Source organism: Borostomias antarcticus, assembly GCF_949987555.1.
Source record: "Borostomias antarcticus genome assembly, contig: scaffold_94, whole genome shotgun sequence".
NCBI classification, from domain to species: domain Eukaryota; kingdom Metazoa; phylum Chordata; class Actinopteri; order Stomiiformes; family Stomiidae; genus Borostomias; species Borostomias antarcticus.
Genome location: NW_028176445.1, coordinates 580,605 through 603,104, shown reverse-complemented (window position 1 = coordinate 603,104; position 22,500 = coordinate 580,605). Strand labels below are relative to the sequence as shown.

At 55.4% G+C, this 22,500-nt stretch overlaps 1 protein-coding gene across 1 annotated transcript in view; it reads right to left on the bottom strand.

The window, feature by feature from the left end:
* LOC311328517 (RNA binding protein fox-1 homolog 2-like) overlaps nucleotides 1-22,500 on the bottom strand; it is a 42,141-nt gene that overhangs the window by 2,716 nt on the left and 16,925 nt on the right. Inside the window, exons 3-6 of the mRNA XM_084462475.1 lie at nucleotides 18,177-18,264; nucleotides 16,907-16,963; nucleotides 14,390-14,543; nucleotides 12,856-12,898 (exon numbers count right to left, since the gene is read on the bottom strand). Coding sequence (XP_084318601.1) covers nucleotides 12,856-12,898; nucleotides 14,390-14,543; nucleotides 16,907-16,963; nucleotides 18,177-18,264 — 342 coding nt within the window. The remainder of the gene's footprint in view (nucleotides 1-12,855; nucleotides 12,899-14,389; nucleotides 14,544-16,906; nucleotides 16,964-18,176; nucleotides 18,265-22,500) is intronic.

Sequence of the window (22,500 nt, the reverse complement as noted above, 5' to 3'; positions counted from 1 at the left end):
TGGGACCGATCCGATCCAATATCGGTATCGGGTGCCGATACTCATGTAATTCATGGATCGGAAATTTCCGATCCACGTGCGGAGATTTCCGATCCGCCTGCTGTGTGCGCGCTTTCACGTTGTCTGCTGGAATGATTCCACATGTGATTCCTGCCGGCTTAATTTTGCTGCTACACGCTAGCCTGCTGGCTGGCTGCAAACTGTGGAATGGGACTTCCTAGAACGGAGGCGTGTCTCAATGAAAAACAATGGGAGTTATGAGACACGCCTCCATTCAGGAAGGTCCATTCCACAGTTTGCAGCGAGCTAGCCTGTAGGCTAAACTTCACAACATGTCCGCTGTATGGAGTTATTTTACTCTTGAAACACCGCAAAGCAAGACAGCAACATGTAATGTTTGCAAAGCCGTCGTTCCGAGAGGTGGAAGCTCTGTCGCAACGTACAATACTACTAATCTAATCAAACATTTGAAAAAGCACCACCCAAAAGAGCACAGCGAATATTTAGCCAGGGGACAGAAAGATGAAACGAAACGTCAAGAATCACTCCTGGAGTCATTCCAAAAGCAGGCTAAACTTCCAGCAGACAACGTAAAAGCCAAAATGATTACAGAGAAGTTGCTCAACTTTATCATAGTCGACGACCAACCATTAAGTGTGGTGGAAAACGAGGGGTTTCGCAGCCTGATGGAGCACTTGCAGCCAAGGTATAGTCTACCATCCAGAAAATATATATCAGAGACTGCGCTACCCAAACTATACAACCGAGTGTCGTCCAAGTTAGCTGACAAGTTAAAAGGAGTTCCAGCCCTGAGCTTTACCACAGATATTTGGACCTCGGATGTGTGCCCAATGTCACTAATCAGCCTCACAGTGCACTGGGTTGACTCTGGCGCACACATTTGGATTTGTGCTGTTCAAATGCACATTGTTGTATTGATAGTGTGGATGTTTACACTGATTTTGCACTTTATTTTATTTCAAATATTTGACATTTGAAAACCTTGATTTGTTGCTGCTACTTGAGCCAGTGTACTTTGTGCTGATCAGATGAAGCAGCCCATTGTATGCATTTTCTTTTATTGGGAGGGAGAGCAGTGTAGAGATGTTTACACTTTATTTCATATTTGACACTTGAAAACCGCATTGCTGCATAGTAGTCTCTACTTGATTTGTGTTTGTGCTGTTCACATTTATATGACAGGTAGGCTATTCTTTGCTTTTTGATAGTGTATATATTTGCACTAGTAAACGCTGCCTTGTTACACATTTTATTTCAAGTCAGACAAGTAAACCCTTGTGGCTGCTGGAGAGTGTATTTGTTGCACTTTTATGGAATTTAATAAATATTGATAATCAATTTTAAGCTTTTCTGACCTGCTTTTCTGAGCTTATACTTTCCTCAAGTACATGTCATACTTGCCTGTAGAGAGGAGTTTTGCCTGTAGAGAGGAGTTTATTACAGCCTCATAAAATAAACAATAATAATAATAATATTCAAGCAAAAAGAGCTCTGGTATCGGAATAGTATCGGTATCGGCCGATATCCAAATTCGGGTATCGGGATCGGATCGGAAGTGAAAAAATGTGGATCGGTGCATCCCTAACACACAGTGATCATCACCTCATTAAACAGCATGCATGCCTCATTCACCACCACTGCAATACAGCCTGATCACTGAGAACAGAACACACAACCCGCCGTCCGACTAGGACACCTGCAGAACACAGGGCACGGAGAGAGGGATGAGGAAGGGATGATAGAGACTAGAGGGAGGGGAGGGAGAGGTAGGAGGAGAGAGGGATGAGGAAGGGATGATAGAGAGAGACTAGAGGGAGGGGAGGGAGGGGTAGGAGGACAGAGGGATGAGGAAGGGATGATAGAGAGAGACTAGAGGGAGGGGAAGGAGAGGTAGGAGGAGAGAGGGATGAGGAAGGGATGATAGAGAGATCCTAGAGGGAGGGGAGGGAGAGGTAGAAGGAGAGAGGGATGAGGAAGGGATGATAGAGATCCTAGAGGGAGGGGAGGGAGAGGTAGGAGAGAGGGATGAGGAAGGGATGATAGAGATCCTAGAGGGAGGGGAGGGAGAGGTAGAAGGAGAGAGGGATGAGGAAGGGATGATAGAGATCCTAGAGGGAGGGGAGGGAGAGGTAGAAGGAGAGAGGGATGAGGAAGGGATGATAGAGAGATGGGGGGACTATAGGGAGGGGAGGGAGAGGTAGGAGGAGAGAGGGATGAGGAAGGGATGATAGAGAGATGGGGGGGGGTCCTAGAGGGAGAAGTAGAAGGAGAGAGGGAGGGAGAGAGGGAGGGAGGAGGGAGGGAGAGGCAGTAGGGAGAGAGAGAGGGAGGAGGGAGGGAGGGAGAGGTAGGAGGAGAGAGGGATGAGGTAGGAGGAGAGAGGGATGACCAGGGGAGAGAGAGACGTGCTTGCAGAGGGGGAGGAGAGAGGGAGGAGGAAGGGGAGAGAGGGAGGGAGAGAGGGAGGAGAGAGGGAGAGGTAGGAGGAGAGAGGGATGACCAGGGGAGAGAGAGAGTGCTTGCAGAGGAGGAGAGAGGGAGAGGTAGGAGGAGAGAGGGAGGAGGGAGGGAGAGGTAGGAGGAGAGAGGGAGAGGTAGGAGGAGAGAGGGAGAGGTAGGAGGAGAGAGGGAGAGGTAGGAGGAGAGAGGGAGAGGTAGGAGGAGAGAGGGAGAGGTAGGAGGAGAGAGGGAGAGGTAGAAGGAGAGAGGGAGAGGTAGGAGGAGAGAGGGAGAGGTAGGAGGAGAGAGGGAGGAGAGAGGGAGAGGTAGGAGGAGAGAGGGAGGAGAGAGGGAGAGGTAGGAGGAGAGAGGGAGAGGTAGGAGGAGAGAGGGAGAGGTAGGAGGAGAGAGGGAGAGGTAGGAGGAGAGAGGGATGACCAGGGGAGAGAGAGAGTGCTTGCAGAGGGGGAGGGAGGGAGAGGTAGGAGGAGAGAGGGAGGAGGGAGGGAGGGAGGGAGGGAGGGAGAGAGGGAGGAGAGAGGGAGAGGTAGGAGGAGAGAGGGAGAGGTAGGAGGAGAGAGGGAGGAGGGAGGGAGAGAGAGGCGTGCTATCAGAGGGGGAGGGAGGGAGCATCATGTCAGGTGGGGGTTGGGGGAGGGAGGGGAGCATCATGTCAGGTGGGGGTTGGGGGAGGGAGGGAGCATCATGTCAGGTGGGGGTTGGGGGAGGGAGGGAGCATCATGTCAGGTGGGGGTTGGGGGAGGGAGGGAGGGGAGCATCATGTCAGGTGGGGGTTGGGGGAGGGAGGGAGGGGAGCATCATGTCAGGTGGGGGTTGGGGGAGGGAGGGGAGCATCATGTCAGGTGGGGGTTGGGGGAGGGAGGGGAGCATCATGTCAGGTGGGGGTTGGGGGAGGGAGGGAGGGAGCATCATGTCAGGTGGGGGTTGGGGGAGGGAGGGAGGGGAGCATCATGTCAGGTGGGGGTTGGGGGAGGGAGGGAGGGGAGCATCATGTCAGGTGGGGGTTGGGGGAGGGAGGGGAGCATCATGTCAGGTGGGGGTTGGGGGAGGGAGGGAGGGGAGCATCATGTCAGGTGGGGGTTGGGGGAGGGAGGGAGGGAGCATCATGTCAGGTGGGGGTTGGGGGAGGGAGGGAGGGGAGCATCATGTCAGGTGGGGGTTGGGGGAGGGAGGGGAGCATCATGTCAGGTGGGGGTTGGGGGGGGGAGGGGAGCATCATGTCAGGTGGGGGTTGGGGGAGGGAGGGGAGCATCATGTCAGGTGGGGGTTGGGGGAGGGAGGGGAGCATCATGTCAGGTGGGGGTTGGGGGAGGGAGGGAGCATCATGTCAGGTGGGGGTTGGGGGAGGGAGGGAGGGGAGCATCATGTCAGGTGGGGGTTGGGGGAGGGAGGGGAGCATCATGTCAGGTGGGGGTTGGGGGAGGGAGGGAGCATCATGTCAGGTGGGGGTTGGGGGGGGAGGGAGCATCATGTCAGGTGGGGGTTGGGGGAGGGAGGGGAGCATCATGTCAGGTGGGGGTTGGGGGAGGGAGGGAGGGGAGCATCATGTCAGGTGGGGGTTGGGGGAGGGAGGGGAGCATCATGTCAGGTGGGGGTTGGGGGAGGGAGGGGAGCATCATGTCAGGTGGGGGTTGGGGGAGGGAGGGAGCATCATGTCAGGTGGGGGTTGGGGGAGGGAGGGAGGGGAGCATCATGTCAGGTGGGGGTTGGGGGAGGGAGGGGAGCATCATGTCAGGTGGGGGTTGGGGGAGGGAGGGAGGGAGCATCATGTCAGGTGGGGGTTGGGGGAGGGAGGGGAGCATCATGTCAGGTGGGGGTTGGGGGAGGGAGGGAGGGAGCATCATGTCAGGTGGGGGTTGGGGGAGGGAGGGAGCATCATGTCAGGTGGGGGTTGGGGGAGGGAGGGAGGGGAGCATCATGTCAGGTGGGGGTTGGGGGAGGGGGGGAGGGAGCATCATGTCAGGTGGGGGTTGGGGGAGGGAGGGAGGGAGCATCATGTCAGGTGGGGGTTGGGGGAGGGAGGGGAGCATCATGTCAGGTGGGGGTTGGGGGAGGGAGGGGAGCATCATGTCAGGTGGGGGTTGGGGGAGGGAGGGAGCATCATGTCAGGTGGGGGTTGGGGGAGGGAGGGGAGCATCATGTCAGGTGGGGGTTGGGGGAGGGAGGGAGGGAGCATCATGTCAGGTGGGGGTTGGGGGAGGGAGGGAGGGAGCATCATGTCAGGTGGGGGTTGGGGGAGGGAGGGGAGCATCATGTCAGGTGGGGGTTGGGGGAGGGAGGGAGGGGAGCATCATGTCAGGTGGGGGTTGGGGGGGGAGGGAGCATCATGTCAGGTGGGGGTTGGGGGAGGGAGGGGAGCATCATGTCAGGTGGGGGTTGGGGGAGGGAGGGAGGGGAGCATCATGTCAGGTGGGGGTTGGGGGAGGGAGGGAGGGGAGCATCATGTCAGGTGGGGGTTGGGGGAGGGAGGGAGGGGAGCATCATGTCAGGTGGGGGTTGGGGGAGGGAGGGGAGCATCATGTCAGGTGGGGGTTGGGGGGGGGAGGGGAGCATCATGTCAGGTGGGGGTTGGGGGAGGGAGGGAGGGGAGCATCATGTCAGGTGGGGGTTGGGGGAGGGAGGGAGGGGAGCATCATGTCAGGTGGGGGTTGGGGGAGGGAGGGAGCATCATGTCAGGTGGGGGTTTGGGGAGGGAGGGGAGCATCATGTCAGGTGGGGGTTGGGGGAGGGAGGGAGGGAGCATCATGTCAGGTGGGGGTTGGGGGAGGGAGGGAGGGAGCATCATGTCAGGTGGGGGTTGGGGGAGGGAGGGAGGGGAGCATCATGTCAGGTGGGGGTTGGGGGAGGGAGGGAGGGAGCATCATGTCAGGTGGGGGTTGGGGGAGGGAGGGGAGCATCATGTCAGGTGGGGGTTGGGGGAGGGAGGGGAGCATCATGTCAGGTGGGGGTTGGGGGAGGGAGGGGAGCATCATGTCAGGTGGGGGTTGGGGGAGGGAGGGAGGGAGCATCATGTCAGGTGGGGGTTGGGGGGGGGAGGGAGCATCATGTCAGGTGGGGGTTGGGGGAGGGAGGGGAGCATCATGTCAGGTGGGGGTTGGGGGAGGGAGGGAGGGAGCATCATGTCAGGTGGGGGTTGGGGGAGGGAGGGGAGCATCATGTCAGGTGGGGGTTGGGGGAGGGAGGGAGGGAGCATCATGTCAGGTGGGGGTTGGGGGAGGGAGGGAGGGGAGCATCATGTCAGGTGGGGGTTGGGGGAGGGAGGGAGCATCATGTCAGGTGGGGGTTGGGGGGAGGGAGGGGAGCATCATGTCAGGTGGGGGTTGGGGGAGGGAGGGGAGCATCATGTCAGGTGGGGGTTGGGGGAGGGAGGGAGGGAGCATCATGTCAGGTGGGGGTTGGGGGAGGGAGGGGAGCATCATGTCAGGTGGGGGTTGGGGGAGGGAGGGAGGGGAGCATCATGTCAGGTGGGGGTTGGGGGAGGGAGGGAGCATCATGTCAGGTGGGGGTTGGGGGGGGAGGGAGCATCATGTCAGGTGGGGGTTGGGGGAGGGAGGGGAGCATCATGTCAGGTGGGGGTTGGGGGGGGGAGGGAGGGGAGCATCATGTCAGGTGGGGGTTGGGGGAGGGAGGGAGGGAGCATCATGTCAGGTGGGGGTTGGGGGAGGGAGGGGAGCATCATGTCAGGTGGGGGTTGGGGGAGGGAGGGGAGCATCATGTCAGGTGGGGGTTGGGGGGGAGGGAGGGAGCATCATGTCAGGTGGGGGTTGGGGGAGGGAGGGGAGCATCATGTCAGGTGGGGGTTGGGGGAGGGAGGGAGGGGAGCATCATGTCAGGTGGGGGTTGGGGGAGGGAGGGGAGCATCATGTCAGGTGGGGGTTGGGGGAGGGAGGGGAGCATCATGTCAGGTGGGGGTTGGGGGGGGAGGGAGGGGAGCATCATGTCAGGTGGGGGTTGGGGGAGGGAGGGAGGGGAGCATCATGTCAGGTGGGGGTTGGGGGAGGGAGGGAGGGGAGCATCATGTCAGGTGGGGGTTGGGGGAGGGAGGGAGGGAGCATCATGTCAGGTGGGGGTTGGGGGGGGGAGGGAGCATCATGTCAGGTGGGGGTTGGGGGAGGGAGGGAGCATCATGTCAGGTGGGGGTTGGGGGAGGGAGGGAGCATCATGTCAGGTGGGGGTTGGGGGAGGGAGGGAGCATCATGTCAGGTGGGGGTTGGGGGAGGGAGGGAGGGGAGCATCATGTCAGGTGGGGGTTGGGGGAGGGAGGGAGGGGAGCATCATGTCAGGTGGGGGTTGGGGGAGGGAGGGGAGCATCATGTCAGGTGGGGGTTGGGGGAGGGAGGGAGGGGAGCATCATGTCAGGTGGGGGTTGGGGGAGGGAGGGAGGGGAGCATCATGTCAGGTGGGGGTTGGGGGAGGGAGGGAGGGGAGCATCATGTCAGGTGGGGGTTGGGGGAGGGAGGGAGGGAGCATCATGTCAGGTGGGGGTTGGGGGGGGGAGGGAGCATCATGTCAGGTGGGGGTTGGGGGAGGGAGGGAGCATCATGTCAGGTGGGGGTTGGGGGAGGGAGGGAGCATCATGTCAGGTGGGGGTTGGGGGAGGGAGGGAGCATCATGTCAGGTGGGGGTTGGGGGAGGGAGGGAGGGGAGCATCATGTCAGGTGGGGGTTGGGGGAGGGAGGGAGGGGAGCATCATGTCAGGTGGGGGTTGGGGGAGGGAGGGAGGGGAGCATCATGTCAGGTGGGGGTTGGGGGAGGGAGGGGAGCATCATGTCAGGTGGGGGTTGGGGGAGGGAGGGGAGCATCATGTCAGGTGGGGGTTGGGGGAGGGAGGGAGGGAGCATCATGTCAGGTGGGGGTTGGGGGAGGGAGGGGAGCATCATGTCAGGTGGGGGTTGGGGGAGGGAGGGAGGGGAGCATCATGTCAGGTGGGGGTTGGGGGAGGGAGGGAGCATCATGTCAGGTGGGGGTTGGGGGAGGGAGGGAGCATCATGTCAGGTGGGGGTTGGGGGAGGGAGGGAGCATCATGTCAGGTGGGGGTTGGGGGAGGGAGGGGAGCATCATGTCAGGTGGGGGTTGGGGGAGGGAGGGAGGGGAGCATCATGTCAGGTGGGGGTTGGGGGAGGAGGGAGGGGAGCATCATGTCAGGTGGGGGTTGGGGGAGGGAGGGAGGGGAGCATCATGTCAGGTGGGGGTTGGGGGAGGGAGGGAGGGGAGCATCATGTCAGGTGGGGGTTGGGGGAGGGAGGGAGGGGAGCATCATGTCAGGTGGGGGTTGGGGGAGGGAGGGAGCATCATGTCAGGTGGGGGTTGGGGGAGGGAGGGGAGCATCATGTCAGGTGGGGGTTGGGGGAGGGAGGGGAGCATCATGTCAGGTGGGGGTTGGGGGAGGGAGGGAGCATCATGTCAGGTGGGGGTTGGGGGAGGGAGGGAGGGGAGCATCATGTCAGGTGGGGGTTGGGGGAGGGAGGGGAGCATCATGTCAGGTGGGGGTTGGGGGAGGGAGGGGAGCATCATGTCAGGTGGGGGTTGGGGGAGGGAGGGGAGCATCATGTCAGGTGGGGGTTGGGGGAGGGAGGGGAGCATCATGTCAGGTGGGGGTTGGGGGAGGGAGGGGAGCATCATGTCAGGTGGGGGTTGGGGGAGGGAGGGGAGCATCATGTCAGGTGGGGGTTGGGGGAGGGAGGGAGGGGAGCATCATGTCAGGTGGGGGTTGGGGGAGGGAGGGAGGGGAGCATCATGTCAGGTGGGGGTTGGGGGAGGGAGGGAGGGAGCATCATGTCAGGTGGGGGTTGGGGGAGGGAGGGGAGCATCATGTCAGGTGGGGGTTGGGGGAGGGAGGGAGGGGAGCATCATGTCAGGTGGGGGTTGGGGGAGGGAGGGAGGGAGCATCATGTCAGGTGGGGGTTGGGGGAGGGAGGGAGGGGAGCATCATGTCAGGTGGGGGTTGGGGGGGGAGGGAGGGGAGCATCATGTCAGGTGGGGGTTGGGGGAGGGAGGGGAGCATCATGTCAGGTGGGGGTTGGGGGAGGGAGGGGAGCATCATGTCAGGTGGGGGTTGGGGGAGGGAGGGGAGCATCATGTCAGGTGGGGGTTGGGGGAGGGAGGGGAGCATCATGTCAGGTGGGGGTTGGGGGAGGGAGGGGAGCATCATGTCAGGTGGGGGTTGGGGGAGGGAGGGGAGCATCATGTCAGGTGGGGGTTGGGGGAGGGAGGGAGGGGAGCATCATGTCAGGTGGGGGTTGGGGGAGGGAGGGAGGGAGCATCATGTCAGGTGGGGGTTGGGGGAGGGAGGGAGCATCATGTCAGGTGGGGGTTGGGGGAGGGAGGGGAGCATCATGTCAGGTGGGGGTTGGGGGAGGGAGGGAGGGAGCATCATGTCAGGTGGGGGTTGGGGGAGGGAGGGAGGGAGCATCATGTCAGGTGGGGGTTGGGGGAGGGAGGGGAGCATCATGTCAGGTGGGGGTTGGGGGAGGGAGGGAGGGAGCATCATGTCAGGTGGGGGTTGGGGGAGGGAGGGGAGCATCATGTCAGGTGGGGGTTGGGGGAGGGAGGGGAGCATCATGTCAGGTGGGGGTTGGGGGAGGGAGGGGAGCATCATGTCAGGTGGGGGTTGGGGGAGGGAGGGGAGCATCATGTCAGGTGGGGGTTGGGGGAGGGAGGGAGGGAGCATCATGTCAGGTGGGGGTTGGGGGAGGGAGGGGAGCATCATGTCAGGTGGGGGTTGGGGGAGGGAGGGGAGCATCATGTCAGGTGGGGGTTGGGGGAGGGAGGGAGGGGAGCATCATGTCAGGTGGGGGTTGGGGGAGGGAGGGGAGCATCATGTCAGGTGGGGGTTGGGGGAGGGAGGGAGGGGAGCATCATGTCAGGTGGGGGTTGGGGGAGGGAGGGGAGCATCATGTCAGGTGGGGGTTGGGGGAGGGAGGGAGGGAAGCATCATGTCAGGTGGGGGTTGGGGGAGGGAGGGGAGCATCATGTCAGGTGGGGGTTGGGGGAGGGAGGGGAGCATCATGTCAGGTGGGGGTTGGGGGGGGAGGGAGCATCATGTCAGGTGGGGGTTGGGGGGGGAGGGAGCATCATGTCAGGTGGGGGTTGGGGGAGGGAGGGGAGCATCATGTCAGGTGGGGGTTGGGGGAGGGAGGGGAGCATCATGTCAGGTGGGGGTTGGGGGAGGGAGGGGAGCATCATGTCAGGTGGGGGTTGGGGGAGGGAGGGGAGCATCATGTCAGGTGGGGGTTGGGGGGGGAGGGAGCATCATGTCAGGTGGGGGTTGGGGGAGGGAGGGGAGCATCATGTCAGGTGGGGGTTGGGGGAGGGAGGGAGGGGAGCATCATGTCAGGTGGGGGTTGGGGGGGGGAGGGAGGGGAGCATCATGTCAGGTGGGGGTTGGGGGAGGGAGGGGAGCATCATGTCAGGTGGGGGTTGGGGGAGGGAGGGGAGCATCATGTCAGGTGGGGGTTGGGGGAGGGAGGGAGGGGAGCATCATGTCAGGTGGGGGTTGGGGGAGGGAGGGAGGGGAGCATCATGTCAGGTGGGGGTTGGGGGAGGGAGGGGAGCATCATGTCAGGTGGGGGTTGGGGGAGGGAGGGAGGGAGCATCATGTCAGGTGGGGGTTGGGGGAGGGAGGGGAGCATCATGTCAGGTGGGGGTTGGGGGAGGGAGGGGAGCATCATGTCAGGTGGGGGTTGGGGGAGGGAGGGAGGGGAGCATCATGTCAGGTGGGGGTTGGGGGAGGGAGGGAGGGGAGCATCATGTCAGGTGGGGGTTGGGGGAGGGAGGGGAGCATCATGTCAGGTGGGGGTTGGGGGAGGGAGGGAGGGAGCATCATGTCAGGTGGGGGTTGGGGGAGGGAGGGAGGGAGCATCATGTCAGGTGGGGGTTGGGGGAGGGAGGGAGGGGAGCATCATGTCAGGTGGGGGTTGGGGGAGGGAGGGGAGCATCATGTCAGGTGGGGGTTGGGGGAGGGAGGGAGCATCATGTCAGGTGGGGGTTGGGGGAGGGAGGGGAGCATCATGTCAGGTGGGGGTTGGGGGAGGGAGGGGAGCATCATGTCAGGTGGGGGTTTGGGGAGGGAGGGGAGCATCATGTCAGGTGGGGGTTGGGGGAGGGAGGGGAGCATCATGTCAGGTGGGGGTTGGGGGAGGGAGGGAGCATCATGTCAGGTGGGGGTTGGGGGAGGGAGGGGAGCATCATGTCAGGTGGGGGTTGGGGGAGGGAGGGAGGGAGCATCATGTCAGGTGGGGGTTGGGGGAGGGAGGGGAGCATCATGTCAGGTGGGGGTTGGGGGAGGGAGGGGAGCATCATGTCAGGTGGGGGTTGGGGGAGGGAGGGGAGCATCATGTCAGGTGGGGGTTGGGGGAGGGAGGGGAGCATCATGTCAGGTGGGGGTTGGGGGGGGAGGGAGCATCATGTCAGGTGGGGGTTGGGGGAGGGAGGGGAGCATCATGTCAGGTGGGGGTTGGGGGAGGGAGGGAGGGGAGCATCATGTCAGGTGGGGGTTGGGGGGGGGAGGGAGGGGAGCATCATGTCAGGTGGGGGTTGGGGGAGGGAGGGGAGCATCATGTCAGGTGGGGGTTGGGGGAGGGAGGGGAGCATCATGTCAGGTGGGGGTTGGGGGAGGGAGGGAGGGGAGCATCATGTCAGGTGGGGGTTGGGGGAGGGAGGGAGGGGAGCATCATGTCAGGTGGGGGTTGGGGGAGGGAGGGGAGCATCATGTCAGGTGGGGGTTGGGGGAGGGAGGGGAGCATCATGTCAGGTGGGGGTTGGGGGAGGGAGGGAGGGGAGCATCATGTCAGGTGGGGGTTGGGGGGGGAGGGAGGGGAGCATCATGTCAGGTGGGGGTTGGGGGAGGGAGGGGAGCATCATGTCAGGTGGGGGTTGGGGGAGGGAGGGGAGCATCATGTCAGGTGGGGGTTGGGGGAGGGAGGGAGGGAGCATCATGTCAGGTGGGGGTTGGGGGAGGGAGGGGAGCATCATGTCAGGTGGGGGTTGGGGGAGGGAGGGGAGCATCATGTCAGGTGGGGGTTGGGGGAGGGAGGGGAGCATCATGTCAGGTGGGGGTTGGGGGAGGGAGGGGAGCATCATGTCAGGTGGGGGTTGGGGGGGGAGGGAGCATCATGTCAGGTGGGGGTTGGGGGAGGGAGGGGAGCATCATGTCAGGTGGGGGTTGGGGGAGGGAGGGAGGGGAGCATCATGTCAGGTGGGGGTTGGGGGGGGGAGGGAGGGGAGCATCATGTCAGGTGGGGGTTGGGGGAGGGAGGGGAGCATCATGTCAGGTGGGGGTTGGGGGAGGGAGGGGAGCATCATGTCAGGTGGGGGTTGGGGGAGGGAGGGAGGGGAGCATCATGTCAGGTGGGGGTTGGGGGAGGGAGGGAGGGGAGCATCATGTCAGGTGGGGGTTGGGGGAGGGAGGGGAGCATCATGTCAGGTGGGGGTTGGGGGAGGGAGGGAGGGAGCATCATGTCAGGTGGGGGTTGGGGGAGGGAGGGGAGCATCATGTCAGGTGGGGGTTGGGGGAGGGAGGGGAGCATCATGTCAGGTGGGGGTTGGGGGAGGGAGGGGAGCATCATGTCAGGTGGGGGTTGGGGGAGGGAGGGAGCATCATGTCAGGTGGGGGTTGGGGGAGGGAGGGGAGCATCATGTCAGGTGGGGGTTGGGGGAGGGAGGGGAGCATCATGTCAGGTGGGGGTTTGAGGGGGAGGGAGGGAGGGGAGCATCATGTCAGGTGGGGGTTGGGCTCAGTTCATCACATCTCTTCCATGTATGGAACTCTTCTATTATATTTTCCCCATTATTTTTAAGCCTGTATATGTATTTGCCCAGAGACTGCGGGTGGAAATGAGCTGTTTAGCTGTAACCTTGTACAGGATCTCTCCCTACCTTTTAGGGTTAATATCTATTGTACCTTGTCCAAAATAAATCAAATCAAATCAAACAGACTTGTGTTCTCCTGCTTAGAACCAGGACTGAGTATCAGAACCGCGGGACATACACACGCACACGCACACACACACGCACGCACACACACACACACACACACACACACACACACACACACACACACACCCACTTACAAAAACACACAAACACACACACACACAAACACACACACACACACACACAAACACACACACACACACACACACACACGCGCGTGCAGAGCGGCCCTTAGACACATTTCAGATCCCTGTCGCTCCGACTAGCGTTCCTGCCGCGTCTGTTTACATGTTGTTGTTTACACAACCGCCCGACGGTACGAGTCACCCCCGGGGCGGCCCCGAGCCACGCGGCGCCGTTTGCGCATGCACAATCAGTGACAGAGGAAGGAGAGAGAGAGAGGGAGGGAGGGAGGGAGGGGAGGAGGAGACGTTTACTCACGTATAAGTCGGCGGCGCCGTAGAAGCCGTCCTGATACACCACGCTGAGAGATGGAGGGAGGGATGGAGGAGGGAGAGATAGAGAGAGGGAGGGAGGGAGGGAGGAGAGAGAGAGAGAGAGAAAGAGAGGAGAAACACAGGTATATAGATGGAGGTGTTCAGCCCAACCACCAGAGAGAGAGAGAGAGAGGATGGGAGAGAGAGATAGAGAGAGGGAGGGAGGGAGGGAGGAGGGAGAGAGAGGACAGAGAGGAAGAGAGAGAGAGAGAGAGAGAGAGAGAGGATGGGAGAGAGAGATAGAGAGAGGGAGGGAGGGAGGGAGGAGGGAGAGAGAGGACAGAGAGGAAGAGAGAGAGAGAGAGAGAGAGAGAGAGGATGGGAGAGAGAGATAGAGAGAGGGAGGGAGGGAGGGAGGAGGGAGAGAGAGGACAGAGAGGAAGAGAGAGAGAGAGAGAGAGAGAGAGAGAGGATGGGAGAGAGAGATAGAGAAGTTATAACACACCCAAGCAACATGCTTCCCTTCCCATGATCCCCCACTGCCGTTACCCCACAGGGGTCAATAAAGTTGATTCAATTGCTTTAAGTGGTCCTGAATTGAAGAGAGATATTGAATGAAGATATTCCTTCCACTTTACGACTCGACACAAATTAATTTGACGAGATAAATCTCTGACAGCAGCAGAGGAGGAGGAAGAGCCATTTCCTGCCTCTCAGCCAATCCTGTTTGAGTATCCCGCACTCCCCACCGACCTATCAGCACAGCCCAGACACGGCAACAAGCATGCAAACAAACGCAGTGAAACCTGGTCAGTGAGGTCAGTGATGGTCATGATGGTCAGTGCTGGTCAGTGATGGTCAGTGCTGGGTGTTATAGTAAGTCTATGAGGGAGGGTGCTAGTGAGATGGTCAGTGCTGGTCAGTGCTGGCTGCTGGTCAGTGCTGGTCAGTGCTGGTCAGTGCTGGGTGCTGGTCAGTGCTGGTCAGTGCTGGTCAGTGCTGGGTGCTGGTCAGTGCTGGGTGCTGGTCAGTGCTGGTCAGTGCTGGGTGCTGGTCAGTGCTGGTCAGTGCTGGGTGCTGGTCAGTGATGGTCAGTGCTGGTCAGTGATGGTCAGTGCTGGGTGCTATAGTAAGTCTATGAGGGAGTGTTCTAGTGAGATGGTCAGTGAGGTCAGTGCTGGTCAGTGCTGGTCAGTGCTGGTCAGTGCTGGGTGTTATAGTAAGTCTATGAGGGAGTGTTCTAGTGAGATGGTCAGTGCTGGTCAGTGCTGGTCAGTGCTGGTCAGTGCTGGGTGTTATAGTAAGTCTATGAGGGAGTGTTCTAGTGAGATGGTCAGTGCTGGTCAGTGCTGGGTGCTGGTCAGTGCTGGTCAGTGCTGGTCAGTGCTGGGTGTTATAGTGAGTCTATGAGGGAGGGTTCTAGTGAGATGTGTGATGAATGTGGTGTGAAGCAGTAGGAATGTACCGTGCGCTATGCAGCTGATGGAAGAGGCCGTAATGCGCATACGTGTGTGTGTGTGTGTGTGTGTGTGTCTCACCTGGGGTACGCAGGGAGGGCGGGCTGGGGCACGGCGGCGCGGACGGCGCTGTAGACGGGTCGGCCCCGCCCCCTAAGATGGGCGCCCCTGAACGCCGCTGCCGCCACCGCCGCCGTGGACGCCGCTGCTGCCGAGGTGTACGGGAACCCTGGGACTGGGGATGAGGGAGGGATGATTACACATCTATATAGAGGGGTAGGGAGGGATGATTATACATCTATATAGAGGGGTAGGGAGGGATGATTATACATCTATATAGAGGGGTAGGGAGGGATGATTATACATCTATATAGAGGGGTAGGGAGGGATGATTATACATCTATATAGAGGGGTAGGGAGGGATGATTATACATCTATATAGAGGGGTAGGGAGGGAGGGATGATTATACATCTATATAGAGGGGTAGGGAGGGATGATTATACATCTATATAGAGGGGGAGGGAGGGAGGGATGAGTATACATCTATATAGAGGGGGAGGGAGGGATGATTATACATCTATATAGAGGGGTAGGGAGGGATGATTATACATCTATATAGAGGGGTAGGGAGGGAGGGATGAGTATACATCTATATAGAGGGGTAGGGAGGGAGGGATGATTATACATCTATATAGAGGTGTACGGGAACCCTGGGACTGGGGATGAGGGAGGGATGATTACACATCTATATAGAGGGGTAGGTAGGGATGATTATACATCTATATAGAGGGGTAGGGAGGGATGATTATACATCTATATAGAGGGGTAGGGAGGGATGATTATACATCTATATAGAGGGGTAGGGAGGGATGATTATACATCTATATAGAGGGGTAGGGAGGGATGATTATACATCTATATAGAGGGGGAGGGAGGGAGGGATGAGTATACATCTATATAGAGGGGGAGGGAGGGATGATTATACATCTATATAGAGGGGTAGGGAGGGATGATTATACATCTATATAGAGGGGTAGGGAGGGAGGGATGAGTATACATCTATATAGAGGGGTAGGGAGGGAGGGATGAGTATACATCTATATAGAGGGGTAGGGAGGGAGGGATGATTATACATCTTTATAGAGGGGTAGGGAGGGATGATTATACATCTATATAGAGGGGTAGGGAGGGATGATTATACATCTATATAGAGGGGTAGGGAGGGATGATTATACATCTATATAGAGGGGTAGGGAGGGATGATTATACATCTATATAGAGGGGTAGGGAGGGATGATTATACATCTATATAGAGGGGTAGGGAGGGATGATTATACATCTATATAGAGGGGTAGGGAGGGATGATTATACATCTATATAGAGGGGTAGGGAGGGATGATTATACATCTATATAGAGGGGTAGGGAGGGAGGGATGATTATACATCTATATAGAGGGGTAGGGAGGGATGATTATACATCTATATAGAGGGGGAGGGAGGGATGATTATACATCTATATAGAGGGGTAGGGAGGGATGATTATACATCTATATAGAGGGGTAGGGAGGGATGATTATACATCTATATAGAGGGGGAGGGAGGGATGATTATACATCTATATAGAGGGGTAGGGAGGGATGATTATACATCTATATAGAGGGGGAGGGAGGGATGATTATACATCTATATAGAGGGGTAGGGAGGGATGATTATACATCTATATAGAGGGGGAGGGAGGGATGATTATACATCTATATAGAGGGGTAGGGAGGGAGGGATGAGTATACATCTATATAGAGGGGTAGGGAGAGAGGGATGATTATACATCTATATAGAGGGGTAGGGAGGGATGATTATACATCTATATAGAGGGGGAGGGAGGGATGATTATACATCTATATAGAGGGGTAGGGAGGGATGATTATACATCTTTATAGAGGGGTAGGGATGGAGGGATGATTATACATCTATATAGAGGGGTAGGGAGGGATGATTATACATCTATATAGAGGGGTAGGTAGGGATGATTATACATCTATATAGAGGGGTAGGGAGGGAGGGATGATTATACATCTATATAGAGGGGTAGGGAGGGATGATTATACATCTATATAGAGGGGTAGGTAGGGATGATTATACATCTATATAGAGGGGTAGGGGGGGATGATTATACATCTATATAGAGGGGTAGGGAGGGAGGGATGATTATACATCTATATAGAGGGGTAGGGAGGGATGATTATACATCTATATAGAGGGGGAGGGAGGGAGGGATGATTATACATCTATATAGAGGGGGAGGGAGGGATGATTATACATCTATATAGAGGGGGAGGGAGGGATGATTATACATCTATATAGAGGGGGAGGGAGGGATGATTATACATCTATATAGAGGGGTAGGGAGGGAGGGATGATTATACATCTATATAGAGGGGTAGGGAGGGAGGGATGATTATACATCTATATAGAGGGGTAGGGAGGGAGGGATGATTATACATCTATATAGAGGGGTAGGGAGGGAGGGATGATTATACATCTATATAGAGATACCACACTGGGAGAGACAAACTCGGGAGAGAGACAGGAGCTGGTACCTGCATAGATCTCTGGTCCGTACATGGCCCCCACCATGGGACTCAGCTTCCACCCGGCTGACGCGCGCACACACACGCACACACACCCGCACACACCCGCACACACACCCGCACACACCCGCACACACCCGCACACACACACACACACAAAGAGAGGAGAGGGAAACAGTGTTATTTTACAAGAGACGTGTGCGCGTGTTCGTGTAAGTGTGTAGTGTAGGTGTGTGTGAGTGTGTAGTAGGGCTGCTCGATTATGGCAACAATCATAATCACGATTATTTTGATTGATATTGAGATCACGATTATTTAACACGATTATTCATTTCATTTTTTCGTTTTGAATCAAAAGTTTTAACATTTTCTTAACATATCAAATTGACTTTGATAACAATTAATTTATTAAATGTTGACTGGCTTTTCTTTTTAACAATGTTCTTTGGATTAGATACATTTCTCCCATGGGAGACAAATAGTGAACCTTGACCTTGATAAATAAATTAATAAAAGTGCCAAAACGGATAAATAAAGAAGCTTCAAAGCCCCGCCACCACCACAGAAGAAGACTACCTTGGAAAAATAATTTCACTATGACAGAACGCGTCTAAATAAGTTATTTAATGGTAGCGCCGAGGCTTCAAAACCCAGCATTTGTTAAAATAGACCCTTTTGCTTAGGTAAGTGACGTTTCATGTTTATCTGACCTCTCCTAAATAGGCCGTTACCGATTTATTTTGACGGCAAAGTGAATGGACCGGCAAAGGACTGTTGTCTGGCATGAGCGAGCGGAATGCGACAACGGGACTGAGAAGGGCTGCTTTGAGGGGCGGCTACGACTGCGTAGCACATTTTACACACCGTGTCAACTTGGTCCAAATCTGTCTCCCTGAACCCATAGTGTTTCCACACCACTGACGTGGTTTTAGCTCTCGTCCACCAGCGGCTCTCTTTCTGCTGCCATAATCTTCTTGTCGTGTTTTGTTCGAGAGGAGCATGCGTGCGCCTCGCAACTCGTCTCGCTCTGAACTAAAGTGTTTGTTTTGGGGCTTTGGGGGGGGTGGGGAGGGGTCAAGCACAGTATAGCTCTGCAGTGTAGGGTGCGCTTGATTTGTGAAAGATCGTTTTATGGCGATTATTTTGTTTTAATGATCGTTGACAGCCCAGATCTTAATCTAGATTAAAATACGATTAATCGAGCAGCCCTAGTGTGTAGTGTAGGTGTGTGTGACTGTGTAGTGTAGTTGTGTGTGTGTAGTGTGTGTGTGTGTGTTACCGTAGGGCAGGGTGCTGAGGGCCTCCCCGTTGGGGTAGGGGCTGACCATCTTCTTATTGGTCATCACCCTGGCCGTGGCGTTGTTGACCTGGGGTGGAGGGAGGAGGGGAGAGCGGTGAGCACCACACTGGACACCCTCAATGGACTCTCTCCCGGAGGAAATACACACTCAGCCTACACACACACACAGTTTACATACACACACAGTCAGCCTACACACACACACACATACAGTCAGCCCACACAAACAGTCGGCCTACACACACACACACACAGTCAGCCTACACACACACAAATACACACACATACATGAATGGTGAGTAAACATGGGGAACCCTGGACAGCACGTGGATCTGCTAGACTGTCCGCGTCAAAACACCCATGTGACTGCTGACAACATCATTACGCTGACGCAGCCGTAAATGTGTGTGTGTGTGTGTGTGTGGGGGGGGGGGGGGGGTGTTAGAGGTGGGGGGGAGGTCTTAGTCATGCAATTAACTAATAGAAGTTGTGCTGGCCAATAAGAGATGGATGGATGATGTTGGTGTGAAGAGAGCCTGAGTGACACCGACTGTGACCTGCTGTGACATGGGGGGGGGGGGGGGGGGGGCATAGCAGGCAACTGTGAGAGAGAGGGAGTGGGAAGGGTGACAGAGAGAGAGAGAGAGAGAGAGAGAGGGTGGGGGGGTGGTAGAGGAGAGGAGCTGGGATACACGCCGCAGCAGGGGACAGTGTGTGTGTGTGTGTGTGTGTGTGTGTGCGTAGCATGCGCTACCACGTTCCCGCCTCTCCTAACCGACGCACGACGTGGGACGATCTTGCTCGTCTCGCAGTCCGAGACATCTACAGTACCTGCCACTGCTTTCTAAGAGGAGTTATGTTTATCCGTATACTGCACTGTAACTTTTATTCCTGTACTCTATTTGTCCTGCTTTTTGTTTTAAATGTCTATAATGTCTTGTTGTTTTATGCTTTTAATGTCTCATGTAAAGCACCTTGAATCGCCCTGTGGCTGAAATGTGCTATACAAATAAACTTGCCTTGCCTTACAGTATATGTACTGTATTACATCTGTATTATCCGCAAGACATCGCCGCGACCTGACGAGTCAGAATCTCCACGGCGACCCAGCGCTCGAAATGTCCGACTGCTCCACCGTCTGTGTGAGGATGTCTACTCTGCTCTGGTCCACAGATAGAGTTAGCAGTTAGCTAGCAGCCTAGTTTCAACAGCAGTTAGCTAGTAGCCTAGTTTCATTAGCAGTTAGCTAGTAGCCCAGTTTCATCAGCAGTTAGCTAGTAGCCTAGTTTCATCAGCAGTTAGCTAGTAGCCTAGTCTCATTAGCAGTTAGCTAGTAGCCTAGTTTCATCAGCAGTTAGCTAGTAGCCTAGTTTCATCAGCAGTTAGCTAGTAGCCTAGTTTCATCAGCAGTTAGCTAGTAGCCTAGTTTCATTAACAGTTAGCTAGTAGCCTAGTTTCATCAGCAGTTAGCTAGCCTAGTTTCATTAACAGTTAGCTAGTAGCCTAGTTTCATCAGCAGTTAGCTAGTAGCCTAGTTTCATCAGCAGTTAGCTAGTAGCCTAGTTTCATCAGCAGTTAGCTAGTAGCCTAGTTTCATTAACAGTTAGCTAGTAGCCTAGTTTCATCAGCAGTTAGCTAGTAGCCTAGTCTCATTAGCAGTTAGCTAGTAGCCTAGTTTCATCAGCAGTTAGCTAGCAGCCTAGTTTCATCAGCAGTTAGCTAGTAGCCTAGTTTCATCAGCAGTTAGCTAGTAGCCTAGTTTCATCAGCAGTTAGCTAGTAGCCTAGTTTCATCAACAGTTAGCTAGTAGCCTAGTTTCATCAGCAGTTAGCTAGCCTAGTTTCATTAACAGTTAGCTAGTAGCCTAGTTTCATCAGCAGTTAGCTAGTAGCCTAGTTTCATCAGCAGTTAGCTAGTACCTTAGTTTCATTAACAGTTAGCTAGTAGCCTAGTTTCATCAGCAGTTAGCTAGTAGCCTAGTTTCATCAGCAGTTAGCTAGTAGCCTAGTTTCATCAGCTGTTAGCTAGTACCTTAGTTTCATTAACAGTTAGCTAGTAGCCTAGTTTCATCAGCAGTTAGCTAGCAGCCTAGTTTCATCAGCAGTTAGCTAGTAGCCTAGTTTCATCAGCTGTTAGCTAGTACCTTAGTTTCATTAACAGTTAGCTAGTAGCCTAGTTTCATCAGCAGTTAGCTAGTAGCCTAGTTTCATCAGCAGTTAGCTAGCAGCCTAGTTTCATCAGCTGTTAGCTAGTAGCCTAGTTTCATTAACAGTTAGCTAGCAGCCTAGTTTCATCAGCAGTTAGCTAGTAGCCTAGTTTCATCAGCTGTTAGCTAGTAGCCTAGTTTCATCAGCAGTTAGCTAGTACCTTAGTTTCATCAGCAGTTAGCTAGCAGCCTAGTTTCATCAGCAGTTAGCTAGTAGCCTAGTTTCATCAGCAGTTAGCTAGTAGCCTAGTTTCATCAGCAGTTAGCTAGTAGCCTAGTTTCATTAGCAGTTAGCTAGTAGCCTAGTTTCATTAACAGTGAGCTAGTAGCCTAGTTTCATCAGCTGTTAGCTAGTAGCCTAGTTTCATCAGCAGTTAGCTAGTAGCCTAGTTTCATCAGCTGTTAGCTAGTAGCCTAGTTTCATCAGCAGTTAGCTAGTAGCCTAGTTTCATCAGCAGTTAGCTAGTAGCCTAGTTTCATCAGCAGTTAGCTAGTAGCTTAGTTTCATCAGCAGTTAGCTAGTAGCCCAGTTTCATTAACAGTGAGCTAGCAGCCTAGTTTCATCAGCAGTTAGCTAGTAGCCTAGTTTCATCAGCAGTTAGCTAGTAGCTTAGTTTCATCAGCAGTTAGCTAGTAGCCTAGTTTCATCAGCAGTTAGCTAGTAGCCCAGTTTCATCAGCAGTGAGCTAGTAGCCTAGTTTCATTAGCAGTTAGCTAGTAGCCTAGTTTCATCAGCAGTTAGCTAGTAGCCTAGTTTCATCAGCAGTTTAGCTAGTAGCCCAGTTTCATCAGCAGTTAGCTAGTAGCCTAGTTTCATCAGCAGTGAGCTAGTAGCCTAGTTTCATTAACAGTTAGCTAGTAGCCTAGTTTCATTAACAGTTAGCTAGTAGCCTAGTTTCATCAGCAGTTAGCTAGTAGCCTAGTTTCATCAGCTGTTAGCTAGTAGCCTAGTTTCATTAGCAGTTAGCTAGTAGCCTAGTTTCATCAGCAGTTAGCTAGTAGCCTAGTTTCATCAGCAGTTAGCTAGTAGCCTAGTTTCATCAGCAGTGAGCTAGTAGCCTAGTTTCATTAACAGTTAGCTAGTAGCCTAGTTTCATTAACAGTGAGCTAGTAGCCTACTTTCATCAGCAGTTAGCTAGTAGCCTAGTTTCATTAGCAGTTAGCTAGTAGCCTAGTTTCATTAGCAGTTAGCTAGTAGCCTAGTTTCATCAGCTGTTAGCTAGAAGCCTAGTTTCATCAGCTGTTAGCTAGTAGCCTAGTTTCATTAGCAGTGACATACTGAGCTGAGGGATGTGGACGGGCCGTCGTGAGCGAGGATGTAAGATGATTCCAACCATTGTTGGAATCCATCAAACACCTATGGTGCCACAATGTATGTTTTCATGTCATGTTTGTTTCTGCTGTGGTCTCACAGCCCCTGGGACCAGGATAGAAATGAGGGGTTTCTCTTTCTCATGTCATCCTTTGGATTCCTGTCTGCTTTTAAATCCATCAATAAATCAAATCAATCGCTGTGATCGCAGCGGTCAGGTTCTGCGTTGGCGTCATTTTGCGAAGGTCTATCTTTGCCTATGCAACGGCTAGGCATCTATTTTTTTGCGTGTAGTGTGTGTGTGTGTGTGTATGCTAGTGTGTGTGTGTGTAGTGTGTATGCTAGTGTGTGTGTGTGTGTGTGTGTGTAGTGTGTATGCTAGCGTGTGTGTGTAGTGTGTATGCTAGTGTGTGTGTGTGTGTGTGTATGCTAGTGTGTGTGTGTAGTGTCGTCAAGGGGGGGGGGGGGTAGTTAGTGCAGTTGGATAAATCTAACAAAGGTAGACATGCAAATCAGAAAGAGATCAATGTGGAGGGACAGATCTGCATGGTTATCAAACATTCAATAACCCCCCCACCCCCCCACAACACCCCTCCCTTCCCTCACCACCATAGTCCAGTCCAAGTGATACAACTACATGAAACCAACCCCTCCTAAAAAATTTACCTACCTAAAATATATTTTACAAATAAAATAAAAAATGGAGAAAAAAAACATAAGGGGGGGGGGGGGGGGGGGGGGGAAGAGGGTTGCAAAAATATCTGTTGGACAAAATTTATCATTCT